At 37.9% G+C, this 22,542-nt stretch overlaps 1 protein-coding gene across 1 annotated transcript in view; it reads left to right on the top strand.

Moving 5' to 3' along the window:
• csmd3b (CUB and Sushi multiple domains 3b) overlaps positions 1-22,542 on the top strand; it is a 1,392,611-nt gene that overhangs the window by 543,544 nt on the left and 826,525 nt on the right. Inside the window, 1 exon segment of the mRNA XM_052022622.1 lies at positions 17,884-18,091. Within this exon segment, the coding sequence (XP_051878582.1) occupies positions 17,884-18,091 (208 nt within the window).

Below are 22,542 nucleotides of genomic sequence, written 5' to 3'. Positions count from 1 at the left end.
CTCCACTGGTGTGCAGTGGCTGAAGTGTGTATTATCTATAAAATGACCTGAGATTACTCACCATGGTTACTCTCTAAAGGCCTCCCAGACCGAGGCGTATGGATACACAGTGACATGTAGGTCTCCACTTTCAGTCATGCCTCATCCTGCTCTGGAAATATGTCACTAGTCCTTCATCATTGCTGGGTCTAAATACTGGAACTCACTACCCAAAAGAACTTTGCAGGTAGCTTCACCAGAAGGACTGCAGCAGATTAAGAACATGGTTCACCACTGCATTCTCAAGAGCAATTAAAGATGGGAAATAATGCCTGGCTTGCCGGCAATGCCCCATTCCCAAAAAAAGAATAAATTATAAAACAATATTCCTTGGTTATTGAAGATAGTTATTAATGTAGTAATTAGTTATGTGGATCTGTAAGCATTAAAAATGAAAATCCCAAATTCATTGATTTTGATTTGAATAACAAAATGATTTATTGAAAGCACATAACTTAAAATTAAGTGTATGTAAATGCATTTCACATTGGTTCACGAATGTCTGAACCAAAGTCCAAATCACCTACAGTGTTATCAGTGTCTAAATTAGTAGCAATGTCGACTTTGAGTCATGGTTGAAGTTCTGTAGTGATGTTCTACACAGGTGCTGCACTGTCAAAAGTGCCATCTTTCAAATGAAGTGTGAAAGCAAAGCCTCAACTGGTCTGCAAAATGGGTGCAAGATCGTGAAACTATTTTAAGGAAGAACACAGGTGTACTGACAAATATTTATTCTGTAATAAACTTTATATAAACAGATCATCTTCATACTGTTGCTGAAGGGAGGTTGCTGTGTGTGAATTAGATGTACCATTTCCTGCAAGTGTAATGTGCTTCAGCATGAAGTGAAAGGTGCTAAGTGTTTTTTCAGTTCAGGTCTCATTGAAAGATGTGCAGAAATGTTGAGTTTAATTCACCTGCATAAAATGGGCACAGCATGGTGCCAATTCTACCCCATTATGTCAAAAGAGTCCAAATGATACAAACAATAATAATATCATTGAATGTGGAGTTAAATATAATATAATTAAAAATAATATCATTGAATGTGGAGTTAAATAAGTTAGGAATTAATTGGAAAGTAAAATGATGGGAAGTGCCAGGATGTGCTAATGATTAAAGTGAATGATGTTGTAATACCATAATTAATGAAGCGAGTTAAAATTATGAGACAGAGACAAAGCTGAAAGACTCAAGTTGATTTCAAAGACAGATTTACTTGCAGTAAATGCAAGACTTGTTATTTTTTGGCATAATCATTTATGCTTATGTTGGCATCAGTATTTGGGTCAATGCTTTTCACGTTATACTAGTATTTAATATTGTAGGAACATAACAGATATTTTGAACAGATTGGTGATTATATAAACCTGCCAAATCTCAGAATGTCAACTATTATTAACCAGCTTTCTTTAAATATTATTTGTAAGTGCAGTGTTCTACTTGGAGGTATAAAACTGATGCTCGTTCTCAGTAAATTAAGTGAAAAATTTTGTGGAGTGATTGGGATAATTATGGTGGCTGAAGTGACTTGATTGTCATCGGAAGGTAAATAGGTATTGACATAGATACACATTTCTGATTTAATAGGATAAAGCTCAAACTTTTCAGTTATAACTCAACAGTATATATCTGTACCAGATTTTATTTTGTTGAATTAGAAATGCAAAGTGTGCATTGATCCAATACAAAATACTTATGGCTAATTTTCTACAGATCTTGTACTAAACATTAGCATTGTATAAGAAATGATTTCTTAATGAAAATCCATTGATTGCAACATAATGAAGAACAGGCAATTAGCTTTGAAATCAATATGTTTATTTCATGACACGGACATTAATATTTGACTCATTCTGTGGTGCTCTGCAGCTATTAAATTAATCAAGCACAATGGAGTCTTTATCAAGTCACTTCTTGAGAAATCTTCAACAAGTCCTCCAACCATTTAAAGAAGGAACACAGAGTAATGAGTTGTACAGTTGATAAATCACAGTATCATTAACAAAAGACTAACACTTTTTATGGCACTTATGAAAAGCTGATGAGTATGAGGAAAAGAATGGGGGTCAACTCTTATTCTCTGACAGAACAATGCGTAGATGGTGATGAGAGCAGGCATGCCATTAATCATTTCTTTTTTAAAGACTGTCTTCAGGTCTTTAAGAGGTCTGTATGGCTTTGTCTCCTGAGTGGTTTAGAAATTTCAAAGACTCTTATCTGGCTTACTGTTGAGCATTAAAAAAAAATATTTTTGCACAAAGCTACTTGTGTGGCTTGATGAAAAAATTGCCTGACCCAGCAGATGGTGATTGAGAGAGCCCAAATATCTTTCAGTCACACAAGTCTCCATGTGTACAGTCACAATTGCTGGAAGTAAAACTCACCCAAAAGTTCTAGCATGGCAAAATGGTTGGTGGAAGGAGACATCACTCCGTTATCTTGGACCAAGGCTTGGCAAAGAAGAATTGGGGCTTTTGCAATGAGTCAGGCTGATTAAAGCCAAGGAGGGGAGACCTGTATTGGGGCAAAGATTGGGAATAGTGTTGAGGTAAATGGTTGTTGAGTTAGAAACTGGGGCCTCCAATGAGGCTCTTGAAGAGTCAAGGAACTCATGCCTGGCTCATGAAGGATTGGGCAGAGGTAAGAGAAAGCAATGGTAAGTAGCCTAACCAGACTGCCAGTCCCAGTTGTCCAGGAGGTTACTGACTTTGATTGCACAAGGACACGAGAGTACTTGTTTCCAAAACTGCTCCAAAAGGAGTGTTACACAGGGACTTATGTTATCTCCAATGTGGAAATTGCTACATAAGCTTTGTTACAATGCTTAGGAACTGTAATTTTAGAATGAACGTTAAACAATCTGGAAATGTCTGTGCAGTTCACTCCAGATAAAAAGTCTATTATTTTCATGTAATGCTGTTTTCCGTTTAGCCTGTTGTGACTAAACTTCTATGCAACTGTGCAGGAGATCGATAAAGTCTTTATTTTGAAAATTGAAAGGTTGCAAATGCTGGAAATCTGAAATAAAAACGGAAATGCTGGAAGTAACAGAATAGGCACTCATTGAGAAAGATGAAAGATCCCAATGAAAGGTCATCGACCTGAAATGTTGAGTCTGTTTCTCTCTCCACAGATGCTGCTTGACCTGCTGAGTGTTCCTAGTCTTTATGCTTCTTGATGAATAAAAAACAGCATCCAAATTTTTAGGACGGACAATTAAGTCATTAGATTTACTGAGGACCCCATTCCCGGTTCCACTTAGAGAAATAAATGGCAACATTTCTCGTGGCAAATATTTTTTTTCTGCCCTTGATTTTAAACAGTTGAAGAGCTTATCCCATTTTATTCTGCACTTTCATGTTCACATAACTTTTCATCATATGTAAACATTGGCATTAATTTGCCTTTGCTGCTACCACACTGGTTAAGTCATTTTACTATATTTGACTTACTTTATATGTACTGTGAAAATCCCATTAGTAATTTTTCTCTGATATTTTAATGAACACTACCAGGATATTTCAAGAGATAGTCAGCACCAGATCCAAATAGGCACTGTTTTTACTTGAGCAGTTAGTGGTGCTTGAAAGGATTTTTTTTTGCTGCTCAGCTAATTCATATGATAATACTTGAAGTTATTACATGAAAGTGAAATGATTTAATACTGCTCTTGACTTTCTGGGGTGTAAGAGACTTTGAAACAGTTTGGTCCAAAACCTGGCTCTGAGACATTACCAATTTGAACACTGAATAAAATCCAATTCCCTTACAAACTATGGTCCAAGCAAAATAAATCATGGCTGTGGATAGCTACATCAATGTTCACTGTTTCCTGTTTGTTCTACTAAAAATGATTAACAGATTGATACCAAGCCATGACTGTGATAAAACTAGGCATATGAATAAAAGATGTGTATGTCCAAAGGCCAGGAATAATGGTGTATTGTAAATTTATAACCAAGTGCAAGTTGACTCACTTAGAAATGTATTGGATAAATCACCAGGCTTGTATAAGGGAGGAAATAGAGAATGCTCTGACCATTATTTTTTGATCTCTTTGGCTACTGCTATGATGCAGGAGAACCGGAAGGCAGCTCATGTATAACTTTTTCAGAAGGGCAAGAGCTTTTGATCAAATAACTGTGGTGCATGTCCACATACTAAGTGTCGCAGCACTGTTTGAAAAGTGGTTAAGAAGGAGCATGGGACATTTTTGTGTTCATGCCAATGCACAAAAGAAGAGTAGGGAGGTCATGCTGGAACTACATACAATGCTTGATCTGCCACAACTAGAGTACATCAGAAGAACGTGGTAGCACTAAGGAGGGTGCATCAGAGGTCTATAAGGTTGATTTTTAGCTTTGAGTAGAACTTCTAGAAGGAGAGACCAGTGAGGCTGATTTTTCTGGGTCAAAGGAGATTGAGGTAAGTTTTAATTGAAGTGTATAAAATCATGAAGAGAAACAAAGGACTGCAGATGCTGGAATCTAGATGAAAAAACAACAAGATGCTGGAGGAACTCAGCAGGCCAGGTAGCATTTGTGGAGAAAAGCAGACGGTCAATGTTTTGGGTCAGGACCCTTCCTCAGGACTGAAGATAGGAAAAGGGTAAGCCCAATACATAGGGGGGAGAAACAGAGTAGTGATCGGTGGACAAAAGAGGGGAGGCAGGGTGGGCACAAGGTGGTGATAGGTTGATGCAAGTAAGAGATAGTGATAGGCAGTTGTGGGGGAGGAGGGGAGAGCAGATCCACCAGGGGATGGGTCACAGGTATGGAGGCAGGTGTCCCATGGGGGGAGCGGAGGAGAGGGAAAAAGAGAAAGAGGCTAAGAAAGGGAAAAAAGGAGGCATGGTGGGGGGGGGGATTTGGTTTACTTAAAGTGGGAGAATTTGATGTAGGGGAAAGATGATGGAGCTATTCCCATTAACAGAGAGGTAAATAACTAAAAGCCATAGATTTAAGTTAGTTGGTGGAATAATTAGAGGGGAGTTGAGGAAATTCATGGTTTGAAGGGATAGTGAATTTAAAATCCCTTGCCATAATTAAAGAAAACTTCTGTTAGAACACTTGTGCTGCAGGGGGACAGTCAGAGAGCTGGGAACTGGGATTACCTAAATTGACCACCTTTTGTCTGACATGATAGGTTGAATAATCTTCTGTACTGCAGCTTTCTATAATTCTTTAGTGCTAATATTTTGAAAATGCCATGATGGCTGATTAATGCTTTGGTGCTTATATATTCAATAAAGTAACAAATTATTCCTTTTTCTAATGCTAATATAAACCTCTGAAGAATTACTTGCATATTGATACATTGCTCACAGTAATGCATGTGGTTTGAGAACAACATCATGCTGGCTGATCTTAAATAATATTGACTTTAAACAAAGTAAAATTCATATCAGTTTTTTAATTATACTCTACATTGATCAAAAATTTCCCCTTTCAGATTTTTATTGGTAACACTTAACATAAAAAAGCATTTTAGTGACTTTGTTTCTTTTCACCGTTTATTGAACTGCAAAATCACAGCCCAGATTTCCCCAATTAGTATTTTCATTGCCAGCACTAAGTTAGACTATTGTGCAACCTGATCTTCCAGCTGTGATCTTAAGTTAAGTTTCACTCCCTACTCATTAAAGAGTAGGATGGTCAAGCTGCTTCACTTTTTAGTTGCAGACAAAAGATAGAATATTGAACCTTGCCATTGCTGGATTTTACATTATTAGGTCTTACTTTCATTGTTGATTTGTATTGTATTTGAGCTGTAAGATTGACTGTAACCTCATTATTACTGAAGTTTAAATAAAACAGGCTTAATCCTGTTTTAAATGCATCAAAATAGCAACAGTCATTGGGATTTTGCTGTCTCTGGCAAAGGACTAGCGTGCTCCATCTAGCTCAAAAGGAGGCTCGCAAACTTTTCCTGGCTCATAACACTTTTACTGGTGTTGCCTTCCTGTCGAATGCATTACTTTAAATTTTCCACTTGCTCAAGATTCGGAGTGCCTTCGAACAGGACAAACTGCAGGCTGGCGGATGGCCCAATCAGCTTGAAGAATGCCCTAGTTACCAGAAAGGAAAGAATGGCAGAGAAACAAATGACATTTAAATTATTGTGCATAAAAGAAGACAAAAAATGGGGTATCACATAGGTTGAGGGTACATTATTAAACAATAACTTACATTTCATAAAGAAAATCTTTCATGGTCCAATGTTTTTCTGAGGGGATGAGACTCCAGATTGAGAAATTAGTTTTTCAGGACCTGAGAGGTTGTTCAGCAGTAATTATGACTTATTATGTCATTAAATATATCGCTACTCCTGATGGATCAAGATTTAACTTTATAATTGCTTCTTGCTATGTGAATAGTCTGTAATTACTTGAGGTTCACAAGAAGTCAATACTTTCTGAATGGTCCCAAGTACAAAGACTGTCATTGTTCACCCTGTGGAAAAGGTTATTGCCGACAATAGCTTAAGAATTTAAATGCTTATGAGTGAGCAAGTGCTGGTGTCTTTATTACTAATATATATTATTAGCCAATAGTTTTAGTCAGGGGTTGGGGCAAAATTATGATAAATGCCCTTTAATTGGAGAGTATAATGACAGAGTGCTCATCCAGAAAATATGAGGTGACATAGGCATAAGCCACTTATTGTGTCATTTCCTCTTTTCTTTTATGTAGTTTAAGGGTGTTTATGCTTACAAACTCATTTGGAGACCCAGGGTAATCTCGGCAGTGTCTTAGTGCAGTATCCTACTTTGTAGCATTAAGTATCAAACATAGCTGAAAAGAAAAGAATGCAGCATTTAGATTTTTCCAGGAATGTAGTTGATCCACTTGAGTTTCTAAGCAATTCATGTCTGAAAGTTTTGCATGCCTAGCTCTGTGCTGGCAGGTGAACACAGAAGACTCCAGGGGTGTGCAAGTACACTGGAACTTCTTATTTACATTGCAATCATCTTGAGGGGGGGGGGGGGGTCAATCTGTTGATTGCCTGATGAGGCACAGCCACATCACTCTTCCCCTACTGCAGCCTCTATTTCAGTGGTTCACCTGCTGATGTTGTTGGTGACTGACCACATTACTTTTTCTGACCACAAGTCCCCTTGTGGCTGAAAGGTCTTATTTCTATGGTAAGAACACACCAGCCATTCTCATCTCTACTTGCCACTTTCCCTTTACTCTGACAGAAGATTTTGCACTCCCACCTCCCCCTCCTCTTGGTATGAGCAAGCAGAACAAAGGTGCTCTCCTCTTCTCCTGTTCGCTGTTGCTGTTCTTTGATACAATCTTTGTATGTTACAACATCACAATTTTGAATTACACTCCAGATGGTCATTGCATTGGGGTTAGATTTACAATGGGCTTTCAGCTGGGAAGAGAATTGCAAATAAATTGCACATTTCTAATGGTCATATGTAAACAAAAAAGTCCTTCAGACACACATCAGGGTTCCCACAGTCTAATTCTTTGTTAGAATGCTCAAGTGCTCTTTTAATGGTGTTTGTTTAACTGGATGGTTTCTGACAATTAGCATTTCCAAAAACTCAGGCATAAAGGACCTGTTTATAATTAGCCACAAACTGTCTCCACTCTCCAGCCATCTGGCCTTGTGAATGTAGGTGCAGTTAGCCAAATCTTACTGAGATACGATGACGTTCTAAAATGAAAATTCTTGGCCCTTAAAGTACAGGGATTTTTCCCCCATAAAATTGATACATAATATGAACATTAAGATGCTCATTTATTTAGTACAGTTTACTTTCAGAGAGCCAGATAGAAGATGGTGGACTGTATTTGAAAATTGAGCCAAAAACGTTTTGTGGATCAAGAGGTATTTTTCTCAAATCTGTTGAACACTGGTGTTCTTTTAAAGTTTATAAACTGCTCAAATCAGTAAAATACCAGTAAGTAGCTTGCAAATATATGCCTTCCATCAATTCAGGTAGGGTTTTTCTTGTTATTTATTTTATATTTGCGACTTAAGGAGGAATTTCATGATTTAGGTACTGATGAGCTGGTTAAATGCCTGAAGTTCTGCAGAGAAATGCTAGATAAATAAATATCCAAATGTAGAAGTCCCAAACTTGGTGACAAATTTCTTGCAGGATTTCATTCACTGTGCCCTGCCACTGGACCATGCAGAGTCCAGTGTTGGAGAATGAATTTGCTTGAATTCTCCAGCATTTAAGGTAGGAAGTCTGTATATGGGCCTTGGGTGAGGCCAAATCCAGCACAGGATCCATGCATCCATTCATTGAATGAAATTCTTATGGCTACAAGGAAGAAAGATAAGAACAAGATGAGTTAATTTTCATGAAGTACTTACTGCAATGTTTTTAATAATTTATTTTAGATTTTGTTTTATTTATAGTAATTTGAAATTTTTTGAATTGTGTTTTTTTCAATTTTTAGTAGGTTTTGAACCTTTCTGATTGTCAGGGACATTCAACATTGAATAAAGCATCAGAGATTGGATAGAATGCAACTCAGGTATCCTGGCTTTGTCGTCTGTCAGAGGTCTCCTGAGCAGTTTTGTGGATGGCGGCTTGTTCTTACCTGCTCTATTGACTCAATTAAGAGGTGCAGGGCCTTGCCAGTCAGAACCTGGAGACTTTCATCCAGCTAGTTTCTTTTTGTGGATAGTGCAGCACCATTCTGCATCTCAGCAGTGGGCATGGGTAATGAGTCCCACTCAGCAAGTTCTGAGCCACTTATCCGTACTCTGCTGCAAGCATTAAACACAAATTATTATGCAGCTCTATAAAACTCTGGTTAGACCACACCTAGAGTACTGTGAGCAGTTCTGGTCACCTCATTATAGGAAGGATGTGGAAGTGTTGGAAAGGGTGCAGAGGAGATTTACTGGGATGCTGCCTGGTTTAGAGAGTATGGATTATGAGGAGAGACCAAGGGAGCTAGGGCTTTACTCTTTGGAAAGAAGAAAGATGAGAGGAGACATGATAGAGGTGTACAAAATATTAAGAGGAATAGATAGAGTGGACAGCCAGCGCCTCTTTCCCAGGGCACCAATGCTCAATACAAGAGGGCATGGCTTTAAAGTAATGGGTGGGAAGTTCAAGGGAGATATCAGAGGAAGGTTTTTTTACCCAGAGGATGGTTGGAGCATGGAATGCACTGCCTGGGGCGATGGTGGAGGCAGGTACATTGCTCAATTTCAAGAGATTACTAGATAAGCATATGGAGGAATTTAAAATAGAGGGATATGTGGGAGGAAGGGGTTAGATAGTCTTAGGCGAGGTTTAAAGGTCGACACAACATTGTGGGCCGAAGGGCCTGTATTGTAATAGGGCCTATGTAATAGTTGACACAAGAGATTCTGCAGATGCTGGAATCCAGAGCAACACACTCAAAAAGTGCTGGAGGAACTCAGCAGGTCAGGCAGCATCCATGGAGAGAAATAGAGAGTCGACATTTCGGGTCGAGACCCTTCATCAGGACTCTGGACAGGACAGGTCCTGATGAAGGGTCGCGACCCAAAACATCGACTGTTTATTTCTCTCTATAGATGCTGCCTGACCTGCTGAGTTCCTCCAGCACTTTTTGTGTGTGTTATTGTAATAGTGGTGTCCATTGCAATCGATGGAACTGAATTTGAAGTTCCACCACATATCTTCTTTTTAGCACCAGTGACCAAAGATGAAGTTCAACCTCATTTCTGAAAATTCACCTTTAAAAAAATTCTAAAGTTTATGCTCTAACTTTATATGAAATTGCTTTGAAACAAGCAAACATAATTACTTTTATAGGCTGGGGAAAACATGCTTCAAATTGTTTACAGAGATTAACTAATAGATCTTCATGGTACCCGCTGGGAGATTCCTCATAAGACTTAAGTTTTGATTGCAACATGCTAGCAATTATAGCCATAGATTTAGTCAATTCCCCTCAGCTGACAGAATTAAAGTAACCAGGGAGAATATCAAACCAAATGTCTTGCTTTTTCAAAGAAGTTGGGGTAAAATGTTCATGTATAGATTGAAATTCTTGAAAATAATTTGGAAGCAATGTTTAATTATTTATTGTAAAAGATATCGCGGTGTACATTTTATCCTACAATCTTTACTCCCCAACATCATTCCTTTATGAAGTTGGTTAACCAAATAGGCATAAACATTGAGAGAGGGAATAATTTTCGATAATCTGATTGGTTCGTTTTGTTTTGTGGACTAGCTTTATTTTTCCAAACTATGTGATTACAGATTTATAGTCCTAGTTCCTACTTGCTGATGAGTGTTCACTGTGATATTTCATTGGAGGGGTTCACACTGCTGGCTGGCCTGTGGTTCAGTGAAGATGCGCTAGCTATTTCCATATCTGCATGCTCCTTCCTACCACATCAGTGCATTGCAGTGCAGAATTATGGAATGCACTGGAGATCCAGTGTGGGTATATCTGTCCTCTTTCTGTGTCCTTGGGCTCAGCACTATGTCCCTAGGTTCTACAGTAGGTATTCAGTTCCTCAAACTTAACATGACAAATTAAATGCAACCACATTCATTTGATCTGTGTGGAATAGATAAGTGAGGCTGAGTGTTTGTTTTCTCTTAACTGTATTTTAATCATTATTAATGTTTCAGTGAATTTTTTCGTTGAGTTCATTGTTCCAATTGAAATTAATTATCTGTTTACATGTTTTTAAAATGTTTCTAAATGTCCCTGATGATCAGAAATGTTTAGAATTGCAGTGCTGTCAGAATTTCCTCAGTGTGGAACCCCGGTTTGTGCTACCTGAGGTTTAGTTGCCACTTGCAGGTTACTCTGCCTCGTGGATTGCCACAGCTTCATAACTTCTAGGACGTTGGGAACCATGCAACCACAAAAGGTGTGACCGCAGACCTCCCAGGGGAACTTGATCTGCTCGTTGCTTTACAAATAGAAAATTGGAGGCAATCATCTGAAAGGCATTGACTTATGGAAAATAACACAAGTTGACATAAAGAGTGATGGATTTAAAAGGAAGCTGAATCTTAGAAACATTAATGTACAGATGAAGGCTATTGGGCCCATCAAGTTAATAAAGTCTCTCCCCCTCCACAGAGCAATCCAGTCAGTACCATTCCCCCACATGTTCCCTGCAGTTTTACACATAACTTTCCCCCAAGTGACAACTGATTCTTCTGATCCTCCTTTTGAATACCCTGATTGACTTAAATGATTGAAGGTAGTGATTCCATTTCAGAACTAATCTCTGCATAATTCATAAAGGGTGAAAGGTTACTGTGGGTAATCAGAAATGCAAGGTTGAGGTTTCAATCAAGTCAACCATGAGCTATTGGAGCAGGTTTGAGGGCTGAGTGGCTAATCCGTGATTCTAAATCATATATTTATATATAAAGAGGTCTTATCTTTGGCCCATTGCTTTAATCCTGGTCCTTGAAAGATATTCCAATGGGAACAGATTCCCTCTATATATACTATTTAAATCTATTGTGGTCTTGTACATCTCTGTGAAATCTCCTCTCAATATTCTTTACACCAGGGAGGATACCCCTGCACCTCTGGTCTAACCTTGAAGCTGAATTTCTGGAAATATTCCAGGAGCACCCTACCGAGGACCTTCACATCCCCAAACATCAGTGACCAAATTAGATGCAGTGCTTCAGATGTAGCCGAACCACGATTTCAACATATTCTCCCTCCTTTTGTACTCGATGAAATGCTTCAATGACAGCTCCCCTGACAAGTCCTGAAACCTTTGAAAGTTTATGAGACATTCACTTAGGTCTGTCTGTTCCTGCACACATTTTAGAGCTGTACCATTTATTCTGTTCTTTCTGCCCTTATTCTTTCTATCAAAATGTATTGTTTATAATTAGCTCTGTTAAATTTCATCTGCCAATTATCTGAACATCCTGCCAGCCAAGATATGTCCCCTTCAATCTTCCATCTGCATCACTGTCTACCACATCTCCAAGTTTTGTGTTACCTACAAATTTTGAAATATTACCTGAACACTCAAACCTAAGTCATTATTATAAATCCAAAATAAAGTAATGGTCTCAGCACCGACTCCCATCAAAGAGGTGATGATTCGTTTGGAAGGTAGCACAGTTTTAAGCTGGAAGACGGAACATGCCAAACTAAATGTGACATTGTCACGTTGCTGTGAAGCAGGAACACATCATGATTATACTGTCCAGTGGGATCAGAAAATAAGTACCCATGAATGGGAAGAGAACACAAGAGAAACAGCTAGTAAAAGCTTAACAATATTCTAAGATAAGGTTATTTTTTAGTCACATGTACATCGAAACACACAGTGAAATGCATCTTTTTGCGTTACTGAGAATGTGTTGGCGGCAGCCCGCAAGTGTTGTCATTGCTTCTGGCACCAATATTGCATGCCCACAGCTCCTAACCTGTACGTCTTTGGAACCTGGGAGGAAACTGGAGCACCCGGAGGAAACCCACGCAGGCATGGAGAGAACATACAAACTCCTTACAGACAGCAGTGGGAATCGAACCCAGGTCACTGGCGCTCTAATAGTGTTACACTAACTGCTACACTACCGTGCTGCTCTTGCATATTCTGTTTCCTTTTTTAAATGTACAAGTGAGATTCAAGTAACTTGCATAATATTTAGTAAACAACAACTATAATCTAGATTATCGGTCTATTTTCAGAGTCCTGGAGATCTTTCAGGTTTTGGTGTTGAGTCAACTTTTGTTTTGTTTGGTTCTAGATTTGTATTCAAAGTTTTTCTGTCACAATTGTTTGGATTTAGTCCTTCACTTCCTGAAGCCCCCATTAGATCAAACTTGGACACAACTTGACCATCATGTGACCTGCCATCCAGATTTGTTCAACTCCAGCATCTGAATGTATACTTGGCAATTTTTTATCAGCCAACCAAGGATCTCTTGTTTCCACAAACCTCCACTGTGGCTTCTATCTCCCATTTTTGTGAGCTGAACTTGCAGGGCGAGCAAAGACCACAAACAAGCACATATTACTTGAAACTGTGTCCTTTCATGTCATTAACTACACTGACTGACCTCTCAGCTACTTCTCTGATGGATGGATGATATTAAAGAATATGAGTATGTTTGATTCCATTCTGTTTCATAAAGTTTGCAAACAAAGTAGTTTGAAAATAAGGGTCATTGTCAGAAAGGAGCTCTTTGGTAAACCATGACATGCACATTTCCACCTTAACCCATCTACAGTCCATGCAATAGTCGTGCATGAATTCATATATTTCACTTCCATCCACGTTAAGTAACTGTCATTGTCAGAATAACCAGCATGTGCTCTGTGAGAAGGCTTAACAAGCCATGACCATTCAAAAGGTGTGTGTTGGCAGTGGTGGATTGGGAAACTACATGAGTCATTTGACAGTAGACAAGCAATAGATGACATTTAAAGAATGAATACAACACCCCAACAGTGGTCCAAGTGCATGGTTAACAGAAGAAATTAAAGAGAGTACAGATGAAAGCAAAAATCTTATAATATTGTCAAAGACAGGAGCAAGTCTAAGGTTGAGGAAGATTTCATAATTCACCAAAGGAGGATAAAAACAATGATAAGAAAAAGTAGAATATAAGAGTAATCTAGTGAGAAGCATGAATACAGAACATGAAAGCTGCTAATGATACTGTATGTAAAAAGGGAAAAAAACATAGCAAAAGTTAGTGTGGGTCCCTTTCAAATTGAAATGGAAGTCATTCTACCAGGGAATAAGGAAATGGCAAGGAAATAAAACGACTCATTTTTTGTCTGTGTTCACAGAAGAAGTCACGAAAAAAGAGACGCGATCGTATATAGACACAAGTAATAGACACAAACGGGAATCGTGGTGAACAAAGAGCATAAAGAAATTAGCAGTGGTGAAAAAATAGTATTGGACAAATTAGTGGAACTGAAAGCCAATAAATCTCAACCTGATGATCTGCATCCCAAGGTTTTGAAAGGTGGCAGTGGGGATAGTGGATGCACTGATTGTTGTCCAAGTTGAAGTTAATTGTCATAGGCATATATACCCAGGGTATAAATGCCAGAAAAGTTAGCCTTTTGCAGCAGCACAGTATATTACAAACATGGCAAACATAAGTTAACATCGGTTTAAATTCACATAAATTGCACATAATTGTCTTCCAAAATTTCATAAAATCTAGCAGTGCTGAGGTTAAAACAAAAGCAATGGTCTTACTGAATGATGGAGGTGGTGTGAGGGTCTGTATGGCTTATACCTTCTTACAACTTATATTTGTACGTAGATCGGTTCCTAGGGCTTGAAGTCAGTAAGCATAAACCGACTATTTAAAAACGGAGTGTGAGGGAAGATGGGGACCTGCAGACATGTTAGACTAACATTTTTTGTTCAGTAACTGATAGCAAGGCACTTGGAAATAAAAATGATGGGATTGGGCAGAATTGACATGGATTTATGAAATGAAAATATTTATCAAATCCAGTTTGAGGTTGTAACTCACGGAATAGATATGGAGAAACCAGTAAATAAGGTACATTTAGATATTCACAGGGCCTTTAGTAAGGTCCTCGCAAAAGATTATTTAACAAAATTAGTGCAACTTTCAATGAGGGTAATAATTAGGCGTACAATGAGGATTACTCAAAGGACATCAAGCAGAGAGTCACGATAAATGGGTCATTATCAGGTTGGAGGCGGTTAATAGCAAGCTGCTGCCTTTGCTGTTCACAATCCATATAAATGAATTCAGTGAGGGGAGCAAATGAACCTCACCTGTACCTGAAACAGCTCTTCTTCAAAGAACACCCATTTTTCATTGCATTTTTACCTACCAATCTTTGCTTCCACTTTGCTCTGGCTGGATCTCTGCTTAATCCACTGGAGTTATCCCTCCTCCAATTAAGAATGAAATAATTCCATTATTTCAAACACAAAATAGATTTTATAAATGGAGTGTTCCCATCACTTGTGGGAATAAGAAATAGTAAGAAATTATTTCCTTAGAAAATTCTTACTCACCATATCTTAGATACATGTTTGATGCCAAAAAAGTTGCCTAGTGACTAAAATAAAATGTACTTATTGTCCTTGCAAAGAGGATAATTAGTGCATTGGGGGAGAATTTGAACTTAATTGGCAAGGAGATAGGCACCAGTATGTGGCAGCAGAAAAGAGGAGTAAAGCACATAAAAAAAGAGGAGTGTTAGATAGACTGAAATTGGAAGTAATATTGTTTTGGATGGGAGCAAATTAGGTGAGGCTGCAGGACAGACAAACAACAGTAGAGTGAACATCTTTAATGTCCTGACCAACATTCTTCCTTCTTTCCACATTTCAAAAACAACAGCTTCTGTTTGAGAGAGATTGCTGTGCACAAAATGGCTGCTGCATTTCCTACATTAAACAATGACTATATTACAAAATTACTTAGTGCTTTGGGAAATTCTGAGAGAGATGTGCAATATAGTACAAGAATAAGTATTTGTTCCTTTTATCCTTTCCGAGGCCATGACATCCTATCAAAAGTGTAGTTCCTCAAAAGGGAAGCCAGATAACTAGAACTTGTCCTTCATGAAGAGGTGGGGCTTTTGGAGCCAATGTGGTGTTTCAGTAGTAAAACAGAACTCATTATTATAGTTATAACTTTAAGAAAGCTCTTTATCAAATGCTTTGAATTTTTTAAAAGCTGATTTAAAAATTGTGTGCTCACTTGTGTAGTAGAATTAAAAACACTACAAACGAAATTGTAAAGTGTTCACACACACTGAAAACATGAAATACAAAAAAAGATTAAAGTTGACCTTGTCTAAATCTCATTTTATTAAGCTAAACTGAACTCTTTAAAAAGTAAGTATTACAACTGATGAATGCAACAAAGTCAAACAATAAATCTTTTACCAAGTGGCTTTATTTTTATACAGACATGATATCTTGGAGATAAATTTCCCATCAATTGGATCAAGATTTAAGAATGAACCGGCATTGCACTGGGTCTTCTAAGTTACATAGCAAATTAAAGCAAATACAAAATTCTATTATAGAATCCATTCTTTTATGATTTATGATGAAAATGACACCTATTGAGAACTGAGGCATTGACCCTGAAGAACACCTATATTTCTTACTCTGATGTAGTGATTCATTTGGTGTTTTAATAATAAAGATTTATTATTGGTTCCACTTGGGACATAGAATTTTGTTTATAGCTCATTATTTTTGCAGTTCTATGAATGTCTTGGCAGTAATAGAAGATCATCCTTTCTACTGAAGGTCAGATTGTGCTTCTGTAGGAAAAAACACAACTACCCAGTAATACATATTTCTCCTGCATCACTACAAATAGCAATTGCTGCATTTTGTCTTGTAATTAGATTTATAAATGTTTTATTTTGTCACTGATAAAATGGATCTTCCACTCTTTCCACTAAGTGATATGCAATACATAACAAAATTAAATTTCAGTTGCTAATTGACATTATTAAATGCCGTGAGTTGTTAAAGACTACGTGATGGCAATAAAACAATGTTATTCAATTAAAAATTATACATTTGGATGGGTAGTGTTAAATATTTGCATGCTAAGGATGGTGCCTAAATATGTCCACTTGAGGTACAGGTATAATGATGGTGACGGTATTGGAGCAGGCAAAATTAAATCCTTCGAGAAGTTTCAAGCATGGGCAGGTCTTGACACCAATCAGTATGTGATAATGATTAGACCTTTGATTCTGCTTTGGAGATCAGCACTCCAGCTTAAAACCATCCTTTAAACATGTATGATCAAACATATTTTCAATAACAGGAAGGACAATTTACATCTAGAGATAAAGAGCTATTTATCAGGATCATCAACCACTTATAAGATAGTGCTTTTTTTGGCTGTTGCTGTGATTCAACAAGCCTTTGCTGCTTTCTGTTGTTGACACGAATTTCAAAGGTTCCCAGGGTGTACAATGCCATGTGCTGAAGCACCTTTTGCTGGCCCAGATTCTGCACAAAGCCAGACATGAAATATAAACAAAGTGTGGGAAACTCTCAGCAAGTCAAGTAGCATCTGTGGAAAGAGCTCATGTTTTTTTTAAAAAAAACCTTGATTTAAAACTTTATTTTAAAAATGTTATTTATACAACACGGTAACAGGCCCTTCCGGACCAACTAGTCCACTCTGTTCATTATAAACCCATGTTAACCTACCCGTACGTCTAATGTGGGAGGAAACCAGAGCACCTGGAGGAAACCCATGCAGACATGGGGAGAACACACAAACTCCTTACAGACAGCGATGGGAATCAAACCCCGATCGCTGGCGTTGTAATAGCGTTATGCTGGCTGCTACACTCCTGTGCCGCCCCTAAGAATCTTTAAGATTCTTCATCAGAACATGCCAACTCTTGGACTTGACATGCAGTCTCTTGTATCTCCATTGCTAACTCTTCCTCTTTCCACAGATGCCTGAGCTGCTTCCAGCATTGTCTGTTCCTATTTCAGATTTCCAATATACACAGTCAGAGTCTGCCTCTACCTTCATTCTAAAATTATTACCATTGTGGGCAAATTGCTCCTTAGCCTTTACCTAAATACTGGCAGCTGTATCTGCTCAATCCCAAGCCCTGATATTCCTTCCCTAAACTTCTCCAGTTCTTTCTCTCCTCCTTTGGCTTAGTTTTGCTTCTTTTCTCTTGATCAGCCATGATCTTACTGAATGATGGAGCAGCCCGAAGGGCTATACAATCTGGTTTTATTTCTTACATTATTATTATACTGTTAGAACACCTTTAATATACTTCAATATGTAATTGGCATTATATGAATATATTTTGTTGTTATATGTCGGAGCTCAAGCTAACAAATTATTTTCTTTTCCTAACCAGCTGAAGATGGCTGTGGGGGAACTCTGCAAGGATCCAGCGGTATTATTTCCAGTCCAAACTTCCCTGGCGAGTATTACAATAATGCAGACTGTACCTGGACAATTGCTGCAGAGCTTGGGGATACCATCTCACTCATTTTTACAGATTTTCAGCTTGAAGAAAAGTATGATTATTTGGAAATTGAGGGATCGGAGCCTCCATCAATATGGTAAGTAAATAACGTTTCCAAAATAATTGTCTTTTGAAATTAAGTCATATCTTCTGATAGTCATCTGAATACATTTGAACACAATCCACTTTGAAAGGAATAATTGAACATTTTTTGTACTTATTGAGACTGATGTTCTCTGAAATTCACCTGACCTTCCCACAACTCAGAAAGCATAGATGAATTTGTACTATATAATACTTAAAAAAATAAGTCAGTAAAAATAAAACTATTTACCTCAATTGAAATTTTAAATCAAAGGTTTACCATTTGGATTGGGTTTTAATTGACTTGCCATGTTATTTTTCTGGTATCCAATTAACTGATGAACATCAGCTTGATTATTGACTGAATATATGTCTTTAGTAACACCTTTTCAATACTGATGCATAAAAAGTATTCCTTTTGTACACAGTTGCTGTAGTTCATTGGTAATCATCTACTCCTATATTTTACCAACAGTATATGATGCATCCAGGAATGAAGTGTATAATAAAAGCTGAACTTGTTGCTGTTGTGAATAATACAACAGAACCAGACCCAATCCATATTCCTCTCTAAGGAATCATTTGAGTTGAGCACATTTCATGCTTTCAGTTAATAATGCCAAGTGGACCATTCTACAGAACAAAAATTCATCAGATGTCAGGAGTAATTCTCTTATTTTAATATTTGCCTGAGTTTGATAAAATATACTGTCTCCAGTAAGTTTTGAATACTATGAAACCTCTTTTGCTGTTTTATAAAAATCCATTCATCTCTGACATCCTTCTTACTGCACACTTGACTTTTATACTTGCTGTTACTTTCAAATAATACCACTATGAGCAACATGAATTTATGTAGCATCTTTAGTGGAACGATATTAAACAAAATTTGACACATTGCCACATAAGGTGCTGATGATAGATAATCAAAAAAATGATGAAAGAGATATGCAGGGAGATTTAGGAAACGGGTTGCAGAGTCACAGTAGCTCAAGGCATGGATACTACTGTTGTGATGATTAAATTTGTGGGTGATCAGGAGACGGTCATTGGAGAAATCCAGAAACCTGACAGTTGTTGGGTTGATGAAAGTTGAAGAAATAGGGGGAATCCGAGGCCAAGGATTAGAATGCTAAAACTCATACTTTGCTAATCCTGAGGCTAAAATAGGTCACTGGACACAGAGGTAAGAGACAAATGTAATGTTGCGCCCTTGAAACAGGCAGCAGTGTTTTGATGCGTCAGATTAACAGACATTGGGACCTTGAAGACAAGTCAAGAGTGTGTTGCAATTGTCAAGTGCAGAGATATGAAAGGCATGGATGAGTGCTTGAACAGAAGAGGCATTGAGGTAGGAACAAATGCTTTGGAGGAAGAGGTCGGTGATTTCAGTAATGCCATGAAAGTGTGGTTTGAAGTACTTTCTCCAGGTTAAGTATCTAACCAAGGTTGTAAAAAGTGGCTCTGTTTCAGATTTGTTGGGGAGAGAATGGAGCTTCTGACCAGGAGAAAAACACCAGAGAAATGGCTTTTAATATTAAAGAACCATAACAATTGCCAGTTAATATGGGAGCTAAGATAGGAAGATGGATGATTGAAAGTTTCATGAAAATTGGATTGAGGGGAAAGGAAATGGCTATTGTGGAAAAGTTGAGCTGAGCAAATTTTTTATAGGAGCTGGAGAAAGATACAAGTTTGGAGCCAAATCGCAGGGAAGACCCAATGCAGTCTGGCTTATTGAGCTGGATGAAGGGCGGAAGTGGCAGAAACAACTGAACAGATAGTCTCAACCTTTGTGACAAAGTCCATGAGTTCTTTGTATTTGCTGGAAATTCTTAATTGAACAGTTTGTATACAATTGATCGCAAATAGACAAGACTTGAAGAAATAGATAAGAGACTTCAAGTTATATGGAATGTAAAAGGAATCAAGAATTGGACGTTAAGTTAAGAATAGGAAGTAGCCTCATCAGTTCAGACTTAGATGATCAAACATTTTGCGGAATATCACGGCTCTAGGCCTTTGGAGGCCTTTGGACTGCTTTCTGTGAAAAGTAGTTTGCATGATCCAGTTTATAAAGTTGGATCAATGCCTGGATTTGATTTCATTGGAGATCAAAAAGAAACTTCACAGAATGCTATTTCTTTGAAAGTTGTACTCGTATGGTTAAATAAATTGTTGCAACTCTATGATGGTGCTGTTGCTTTTGAAAATGTCGGTTTGATGCATGATAACTTTTTATTACATATGGTCTTGTATTCCAGTTTAGCCTTACTGCACTTGTGTTTTTGAATTGTTTACAAAACCTGAGAGATCATTTGTGAAACCAAGCAATTGAATGACCTTCCGACATCTCAGCCAAGGTATCTCTTCCCTTTTCATTGGAACCTTATTTTTTTCAAGTAACTTGTTCTTGAAGCTCATATTTACAGGATGTTGCTTCAAGTGAAGTAATTATGAAAAGTTTAAAGGTGATCAGAAACCTGTTCAAAGTAGGCACATTTTAAGGTGAGTCTTGAAGGTGAAGATACAAGTTGAGGGGCTTAGAGAGGTCCGTCCACAACATGGACCCCAGACTGGAGGCACTTCCACTTATGGCAAGATAAAGGGAAGGTATACAACATATGACTAAAGTCAGAGCACTTGGGCTGGGAGTTCAGGCATTGAACCTGTTCAAAGATGTGGAGAGGTAAGACCCTAGAGAACATTTAACACAAAGATGCTGACCATTGGATATTAGTGAAGGCAAGTTAACAAGTGAATTAGATTTCATCTTCAGTAAACTATGACGCTATGGTTGAGCTGAAATTTAGGGAAGGTGGAGAGGAGGAGGTTTGCCAAAATGCAACAGAATAATTGACATTGGATCTGACAAATGAATGTATGAAAGTTCCTGTGACAGATGGCAAGAGGTGGGTGTTCTTACTAAGGGGAAAGCAATGGCTTCTAATGATGTAAAATAAAGAGTCCTGTAAGATTGGAAACAAAACAATATTTTAGAATGTTATGAATATAAATGGAAATGTTCTTGGTCCCTGCCATCTCCCTAATTCCTCCCTGTGATAGTCATCTTGCCAAAATACATTATAGAAACACTTTTTTCTTGAAGAAAAATGGCATTTCTCCCTAAAGGAGGAGAATCTATCTTGCAGTTAACAGGTTCTGTGTTGTACTTTCATCAAAATGGAAAAGCAGAATAGAAAATGCAGCCTGGACCTTTGATTCTCATTCTGGATTGTGTCCCTAAGAGGTGGGTAGCAGACCTCTTGAAACACCATCGCAACCCTTCCCTCAGAGGATCTTTCCAAGTGAAATGGGAATTTCCTGGCTGCTGCTTGGGAATATTTCCTGTCTGTGGAGAACAAACTTCTTTGGCAAGCTTCAGTAGTGCAGGCTGCATGATCAAAAGATGATTTCAATTTGTCTCTGTGGAGCAGCACTCAGATAACATTTGCATGACATCTGTTCTTTGTGATTTGCCCTCTATCAATATTGGACTCTGAGTGTCGCTGAGTGTCCTCAGCATTGATAAAGTGCAAATGACAAAGAATGAACATAATGGTTTTTCTTCTGGTTTTCTGACAAAGTTACAACAGAACACCAGGTGCAGCCTATACAACCATAACTGTCAACCTCACATGGTCTGCAGAGGAGAGTTGTTAATTTAGAGGGGAAAAATAACATTTATCAGATCGGGCACCCTGATTGCAATGAAAAGGGTGGAAAAAGTTCAATTTAAAATCATACTGAAAGGGCCCTTTGATCATTCTGCAGAAGTATCCTTGTGATTTTATGCATTTTGTGATTCTGAACAAAAACTTCTGTATTTTCATTGATGTCCAGTGTTATATTCCACCACTAAAGAGGCAAATCATTCATCTTCAGATGTCAGGACAAAATAAAATCAGATTGATGTGGGGAAGGTCAACATATAAATCTACAAGAAGAAGTACTTCCTTATCACAGCATCCAGCTGTTCTAGGGTTTTCATTACATTGTTGGGATTTTATTCCCTGAGTTGCTATTTTTACATTGGGAAAACAAGTAATTTTGATTCTAAGTTTGTCTTTCTGCATTTTGACATATTCCTATTGTTGCTCTGAAGCAGTGACAGTACTTAAGACTTCTACAGCTTTTTCCATGCTCTGTCTTCTTGGTTGCCTTCTTTTGAATGTGAATAACCTCAATTTCTCTAGTGTTTCCTTTTCACTTTACTCTTGTGGATCAGACTTTCACCACTGTCCTGTGTGACACTGTGGCTTCAAAGGCTCTCACGTGTTTTACTTGTAAAATATGTGTATCATTCTCAAGATGTGTTCTGAATAAAGCATTGCAGAGTTTAATTGTGATGTTCACTGAGATATTCATGTCACAATTCATATCATATTTGCTTCCTTTGTTGTTCTGAAGTCTTTGATCATGTGGAGGAATGAATTTTGAACCTCCTTGTACCACTCCAAGTTA

This window comes from Pristis pectinata, chromosome 9, assembly GCF_009764475.1.
Source record: "Pristis pectinata isolate sPriPec2 chromosome 9, sPriPec2.1.pri, whole genome shotgun sequence".
Lineage (NCBI taxonomy): Eukaryota > Metazoa > Chordata > Chondrichthyes > Rhinopristiformes > Pristidae > Pristis > Pristis pectinata.
Note: the sequence above shows the minus strand (reverse complement) of the source record. Positions and strands in the feature narration are given on the sequence as shown.